This window comes from Cladophialophora immunda (assembly GCF_000835495.1).
Source record: "Cladophialophora immunda strain CBS 83496 unplaced genomic scaffold supercont1.5, whole genome shotgun sequence".
Lineage (NCBI taxonomy): Eukaryota > Fungi > Ascomycota > Eurotiomycetes > Chaetothyriales > Herpotrichiellaceae > Cladophialophora > Cladophialophora immunda.
Genome location: NW_015622545.1, coordinates 1137050 through 1144491, shown reverse-complemented (window position 1 = coordinate 1144491; position 7442 = coordinate 1137050). Strand labels below are relative to the sequence as shown.

General features: G+C 53.1%; 2 protein-coding genes across 2 annotated transcripts; one reads left to right on the top strand and one right to left on the bottom strand.

The window, feature by feature from the left end:
• Positions 1–655: 655 nt before the first annotated feature.
• Positions 656–1822, top strand: PV07_08697 (uncharacterized protein; the record flags this gene model as incomplete). Its single annotated transcript, XM_016395891.1, has 3 exons — positions 656–986; positions 1107–1414; positions 1466–1822. 3 exons carry the CDS (start codon positions 656–658, stop codon positions 1820–1822), a joined length of 996 nt encoding a protein of 331 aa, XP_016245747.1.
• A 3890-nt stretch (positions 1823–5712) lies between these two features.
• PV07_08696 (uncharacterized protein) lies at positions 5713–6933 on the bottom strand (the record flags this gene model as incomplete). The annotated part of the gene is made up of 4 exons (XM_016395890.1): positions 5713–5748; positions 5810–5897; positions 6348–6429; positions 6849–6933. The coding sequence occupies 4 exons, from the start codon at positions 6931–6933 to the stop codon at positions 5713–5715; spliced, it is 291 nt and encodes a 96-aa protein (XP_016245746.1).
• Positions 6934–7442: the final 509 nt, after the last annotated feature.

Genomic DNA, 7442 nt, shown 5'->3' with positions numbered 1-7442 from the left:
TCCCAATTCCGGCTGGACATGAAGTTCTTCGCACCACAATCAGCGCTGGATACGGCGTGTTTCGACAGACAGCGTGGTCTGGCCACGCAACCATGCAACTATCCTTGGCCATCAGGACACGCCTGCAACACCGGAACTACGCGAGAAATCAGACCTAGTGCTCCAGGCACAATGCTTCTCAAGGAGGTTTCACATCACGCCGCAGGTACTCCCCCAGCGTATTTAGCCTGGTTACTCCATACCTACAACTATTCCAACGTTCTTGACGTATCCACCAAACCTCTATCACTCCAGCGTGCCTCCAAATCAAGTGGGCGCTGGTGCCACCGACTTCGCTGCCGACATAGGCAGTCTCCCTCCGGATTACCTAGTGCTCCATCCAAGCATAATACTTCCAAGGAGTTTTCACATCAAGCTGCCGCTAGTGACTCCCTAAGCGTATTTGCGAGGGCGCGTTGTGGCCACAGGTCTATAGCCATTGTGGACGAGGGCGGCCCCACCGACTTCGCCGCCGACATGGGCGAATGATTCCTATTCTCCCTCTGGATTACCTAGTCTCGGCACATGCACGTGATAGATGCTCCAAATGCACATCCGCATCCACGCCCGCAACTCTGGAACTACGCGCTAAATCAAACGTGGTGCTCCAGGCACAATGTTTCCAAGGTGTTTTCACATCGCTGGTGCCGGTGACTCCCCAAGCGTATCCAGGGCTGACCTGGCTACAATCCCAATCACATCCGCATCCACAGCTGCAACTATTCCACCTCAGCACCTCAACCGACATTATTATCACGCCGGTAGCGCCATCTTCGCTACCTCGAGAACCCTCCCAGACAGTCGCTTCAGCCTCTACCTCCGCAAACATCACAGTGTCAGCTCCTTTGGAAGGAGCTCAAGACCCACTCAGCCTCAGGGACGGTTGACACACCTTATCATCCACCCGGACCAAATGCGGGCAGGAGAGATCCAAGGCGGAGGAGTGCGTACAATGAGATGTCTAGTCCAGTCTCACACAAGCTTTGACTCCGAATAACCGGAACCCCTTCTCAGACTCTTTACAAGTCAATTTCCTTGGACACGCCCTTTGATTAACGGCTCTCAAGGCGTTGAACATGGTAATGCTCTGGTGGCCGCGTTGCTGAACGGCGAGAGCAACGTGGTCCAACTGCTTCTTGAACATGGTGCCGACGTGAATGTTCCGGGCGGAAATTACGGCACTGCTTTGAAGGTGGCAGCTCTCCTGGGATATGAGAAGATAGTCCGGCTACTCCTTGGCGGGGGTGCCGATGTGACCACCAATGAAGGATTTTGGTACACCGCGCTAGAAGGGGCGACGAAGGAAGACCGAGATAAGGTAGTCCGACTGCTCCTTGAGCGTGATACACACGTCAACGCCCAAAAGGACCAGTTTGTAAAGGTTTTATAAATAGCATCGACTCGCGGCAAGTATGAACTCGCCCAGCTGCTTCTGGAAAAGGGTGCCGACGTGAATGCGCAAGGAGGAGACTTTGGCAATGCTCTGCAAGCGGCATCAATGTCTGGCCAGGAAGGGATAGTGCGGCTGCTCCTGGATCGCGGTGCAGACATCAACGCTCGGGCAGGCTGCGGCGACGCACTGCAGGCCGCGGCCTACCATGGCCATACAAAGGTGGTCAAGCTGCTGCTCGACTACGGTGCGGACGCCAAGGCACCCAGAGGACTGTTTGGTACAGCGCTGCAAGCAGCGACACGCTCCGGTAACGAAAGAGTGATTCAGATGGTGGACAAGGCAATCGAGTCGGATCGGAAGGATTTGATGGTACCAGGCGTGTCTACTTAACGCACCGGCTACGCCACAAGATCCGAAGCACAGCGAAAGATCAATTGGAGAGCAGTATGGTCGGAGGCGACTGAGGATCGTATCATCACTTTGTCGATGTTACAATGCCTCTTGCTACATAGATATCGGCAACTCAATACAACTTTAGCTTTCGAGTCGACCCCCAACTGTCCGCCCTACTTGTTGTCCCTTAGACCAGATACTGCAAGTCTGTTAGCAAAGACAGGTGCTAATGAACTGATCCTGGCCCTTTACGTTGGCTGAGAGTACAGCCCAATTGGGGTTAGTTTCATGCTCCCATTTCGAAGTCGGAAAACCGAGTCCCCAGCGAACGGGATAGAGGCGGCAGGTGTGAGCGCATACTCTATTCCAGCGTTTGCAAATCCAGCAACTTCCCTTCGCTGTAATAGTCCCCTTTCCCAACTTCGCAGAGTTGATCGTGGTCGGTGGCGCTCACCATTCCTCTTTGGACGGCAGTCGAACGTTGGCCGCATACGGTTGGCAATGTTCGTGCGGCCCACGGCAAGTTCGAAAAAGAAAAGACGTGAGATTGCGCTTCTAGTGTCTGGTGTCTCCGCAAGCTCAACAGAGACAAGTCTAGCATCTGCTCACTATCGCTAGCGGCAGCCGAAGACGCATCAGCAGAATTAAACCGATGATGCTAGTTCCAGTACAGCCACCGTGGGCTTAGATATAAAGGTAGGCAAGCCGCCCAGCAAGTTTTCTCATCACGCATTTACAAAGTGAACCGACGCAGAAGATCAAGAAAAGTCACCACTTAGCTATGCTCGACCTCTTAGAAAAAATGGATCCCTGGACAGAAACCTTCCAGAAGATGGAAGAGAGCCTAGCGCAGGCAAAGGAAATACTGGAAGAGATCAAGCAATTTCTAAGCGCAAGCCAAAGCCAGCCGACCATGGTAGCCACCGCCTGCCCAAGCTGCGGAAGGCAAAGAGCATGCACTGACCGTTCAAACTTGCCTGGGCTATCGCAACGTTCAAAGCTACTCAAGGAGGAAGTAAGTACTTGCAACATTGACATTCGCTATCCCGAACCACTATCACTTCAAGGCAAGCATCTACCACTGTGATTCTGCAACCGTGGTGCGATCTGTGCTTCAAGCGGATGCTATGGCAACTGAAGCTTGATCTCTTCCGATTTTTTGGTGTGAATGGCGTGTCAAACAGACGACTTATCTGTTCCCTGCGCGGTGGACGACCAGCTGTTCCCTTTCGTTCGTACCAAGGCCAGGTTCGAGCCCCGCTTCCTTCTGTGGCGGCAATATTCAAGGAGTAAGGCTACGAGTCTCTCGCTACGTCGATATCGGAAATTCAGTATAGCATTAGCTTGCGGTCGGCCTCTCGGATTCCATCTGTTGGTTATTCCAACTGCCATAAGAGAGTATCCAAGACTAAGGATCTCGTCCAAGCGAAGGCGCAGGTAGGAGGTGTTCAGCAATATTAGAACTGTGACGGAGATAGCTTGTAAACCTACAAACCTACTCTCTGTCTTGTAAGCTTGCTCTCTAATCTTCCTCACTTGCAAACTACAAACCTGCTCTCGTTCTCTGGGGAACTTGCTCTCCAGTCTCACTCACTTGCAAACCTACTCGAGGAGCAGGTAAAAGCGGTGTTTTGGATCAACCGTGGAAACAAAGTGGTTTTTGGACGAGAAGCCAAAAGGTTTGTCCATCCAACACACTCGAGGAACACGAAAAGTGGGTTAGAGGGCACTCAGTGAGTCTCAGCCGACGCTCGCAGGGCACTCGACAGGCATTCCCAGCACCTAAACCGTTTCCTGGCACCCAGCACTCACTCTGTAGCGCACTCTTCGACTTCACTCGCCCACCCACCCGCTCACCAGTGTCACAGTTGTAGCGTAGTTAGTCAGCGAGTAGGTGAGTGCAAATGTGTGGGTACAAACGGGCCCGAGTTGTTCCCTGACGAAATTCAAGTGGAGTGGCCACTGCCCACGGAACTCCGACGAGTATGCAATCAAGTTGGCTGCAAGGCATGCGGCGGGCAAGTACCGGGGTGCACGATCTCGCTTGAACTACATTCTTATCTATCCATCCATCCATCCATCCATCCATTGATGACTCGCAAAGGTGAGCGAGCGAACATATTGCACAGGATAAAAACCCAAAACAAAACACAGCACAGTCAATCAGCCACTGGGTGGTTCTGCGTCAGGAAAAAAAGCAAAGTCAAGTCCTGCGAGTGCGCTGCTGAGTGCCCTCTGGGCTGCCGAGTGCCCAACTAGACGATCGCAGGATCGGTATTATCCCATGAAGTGTCATTGATGATGCCCGTAGAGTCGCCGCGACTACACGACGACGAAGGGGGTCGGGATTGATGTCTTCGAGTGTCTGCCTTCTGGGGTTCAAGCGCGAATGATTCCCAGCACTTCCACATTCTTGACGGCGTGCATAGCTTCGTCTTCGTTGCAGAAGAGCTATTGCTCACTGCGGCGCATATTGAAGTCGGTCTTGATGATGGCGACTATGGCTTCGTCTTCGTTGCGGCAGGGCAGTTATTCACACCAGGATGTGCCATGATATGGTTCTTGAGGACAGCGTTACGTCACGGCTTTTCTTGACTGCTAGGATTCCGATGACGCCAGCACGGGTGCTATTGCTCATACCCAGGTGTGTCGATGATGTGGTTCTTGAGGACAGCGTACATCGCTTCGCCTTCGCGGCACCGCTCGAGTTGTCGTCTTTCCCCCTTTCCTTGCGCACTGAATTGTAGATGCGATCGGCGTGCCATAAAATAGCTCTTGATAACGGCGTGCGTCGCGTCGTCTTCGTTGACTGCTAGGATTCCAATAGCGCCAGCCCCGCAAACAGCCTGTTGCTGACACCGAGATGTGCCTGCCACATGATATGACTATTCATGGCGGCGTGTATGGCTTCGTCTTCCTTAACTGTTGGGATTCCGAAGACGCTAGCATAAGGGCTGCTGAGCGCTACTGCTCTCAAAGCACTCCCTGTATAAACCAACTTCTTTCTCCTGAATGTATTGAAGGCAAACGAATCCGTGTTGTGGCCAAAGGGAATAGGAATGGCGTCCTGGCTTTGACTACCAGGACTCCTTCCGTAGCGCCAGCACAAGGGCTGTTACTGGCACCGGGATGCCACAAGGCAGTTATTGATAACGGCATCCCGTTGTTGATCTCACCAACGACTCAAATAACGACTCGTTACCGGAGATTCAAGCGGTTGTTCCAGTCGTCGCACTGATCAAACACGAACAAGACGAGCAACACAATGAGATTCCCCATCACGACAGCGTAGCGACCTTGATGATACCGCAGTCGTCCCACTGATCAAACACGAACAAGACGAGCAACACAATGAGAGTCCCCATCATGACAGCGTAGCAACCTTAATGATACCGCGTTTGTAGAGCCTTTCAGCGAGACGACTGATGATGAGCTTGTGAAGCCCAAAGACGACCATAAGGACGTCAGAGTGGATGCCGTCACGGCGTTTCTTGACTACTGGGACTCCGCTGGCGCCAGCATAGGGGCTGTTGCTCACACCGGGGTATGCCATGAAGTGGTGGTGTTGATGATGTCTGTTGGGTCGCCGCAACTGCCAAGTACTCGACGATGAAGGGGGTTTGGTCGGCGGAGCCCGGCTCCAAGCAGAACTCAGCAGAGCTTCGGCGGTATGTATCGTTCCAGAGCATAAGTACGGAGAGTTTGCTTGCCCAGGGGACTCTGGGGCTGCCGTTTTCAGTGATGATGGTAGGATGAAAGGCCTCTTCGTATTCGTGATTGTCTTATGGGGCTTGAGCCTGAATAATTCCCAGCACTTCCACGTTCTTGACGGCGTCCATCGCTTCGTCTCCGTTGACTGCCAGGATTATTTCCGGGGCTTGTCTCCTTTAGGACAGTAGGAGGAGCATCGTGACGGCGAGAGCCTGGCTCAATCGTTAGCAATACGGTCCTTGTAAGGAGCCATCACTCCGACTGGAAACATACCGGTGCCTCAGTCTTGGTCTTGGCCTTGGGTGCTTCCGTGGCGGTGTTGCCTTGGGCTGAGGTGTGGCAGTAGCGGCCTTCTTTCTGCCTGTAGTGGTCTTTAGCTTGCTCATGGCGTTCTGCAGCTCCACCAGAGGTGAGGGAAGGACGGCTTCTCGCTCAGAATGTCGGTTGCTGGCAGTCGAGATCTCAGTCGCCTCGCCTCGACCTAGATCGGAGAATTGTTCAGTGCCTGCCGTGACTCGCCTAGCTCCTGTGACTTCATCAACTGCGTGTGCCTTCACTTGGTCTCGGTCTCGGTCTCGGCCTTGGTCTACTTCATGCCAGTGGGGGCATCGGTGACAGTGAAAGCCTTGCTTGGTCTTGGTCGTGTGTGCTCTCGTGGCGGTGTTCGCCTTGGGCTGATCTGCAGTGCGGTCTTCTTGGTGGTGGTCGCCGTGCTCAGGCGGAGAGACCGTCGATGGGTGCTTGAGCCTCCCAATGTAATACCAGGTTCGTCTCGTCATAAGATCATCAATGGCCTTCAGGTTCAAGTTACTTGCCCAGCATCGTCAGCGAGGGGGAGGAGAAGCTGGCTAAGCTGGGGCTGTCAGCGAAGGCCAAAGTGCCGCCGGTCTGGTCTGGGTCAGGTTCAGCGTAGTGAGCGTTTGAAAGTTGTCGGTGTAGAAGCCTATGTACCTAGCCACGTTGGAGAGAGAGGGCATGTCGATCTTGCTGGCGTTTCGGAATTCTCGGAAAGCTAAGTTGGCAGCATCCTGGAGGTTGGGGAAGGAGATGGACCGGGGGTTTCCCTCCGCTAGCACTGTAATGGAGAGGTAATGCCTGCGCTGCATCTGACGAGGTGGTCGTAAAGGAAAACGCGACTGAACTCGTCTCGGTTCGTCTCGGCCTGCGTTGCATCTGGGAAGGAAAGGTCGTCGTCGTAAAGGACAACCTGGCTGAACTGGTAGTGTCCTGGGACCGCTGGTGGCAACCACTCTGTATCGTAGTGAAATCTCCCCCTAGCGACCACTGATATGGTCGGGACTTTGCGACTCACAGAGCGAAGCGCCATCAACCAGATAATCGCCGTCGTTCCAGAAGATCTCGTCGTTTGCCATGCTGTTCATCATATCCTCAGCCATCGCGTCTCCTGTATTACCATGCCCGAAGCCGGTCTGCGTAGTCGAGAACTCGTTATTAGATATGTAGAGAAGAGTCTGGACCATCGTAATAGCACCGATTAAGTTATTGCTGGAGGAATCCGTGGAAGAGCTATACATACTTACGCTCGGAAATTGGGCTCCTGCAAATGCGCGTGGTATGGTGTTCATAGGCAGAGCAAGCAGGTAGGGCAGGTCGTTTTCCGCTGCAACTGCAATTGCTGTTGCTGTTGCTGGCGCTGGTGTTGTTACCGTCGGTATTGTTACACATTCACATAGATTCGCGAGTATGATATGCGAAGATACGCGAGCTGCAAGATAAGCGAACAAGATACGCGAGATACTTCAACAAGTCAGTGAGTGTGCATGCAACATTTTTTCCCAAAGAAAAAAAAAATTCGCAAAACCAACTCGAGGGACTGGGCGGACATGGACGTGCACGTGCCTTGTAAACTGCGCTACTTGCTGACTGCAGTGTTTGCTGTCCAGCT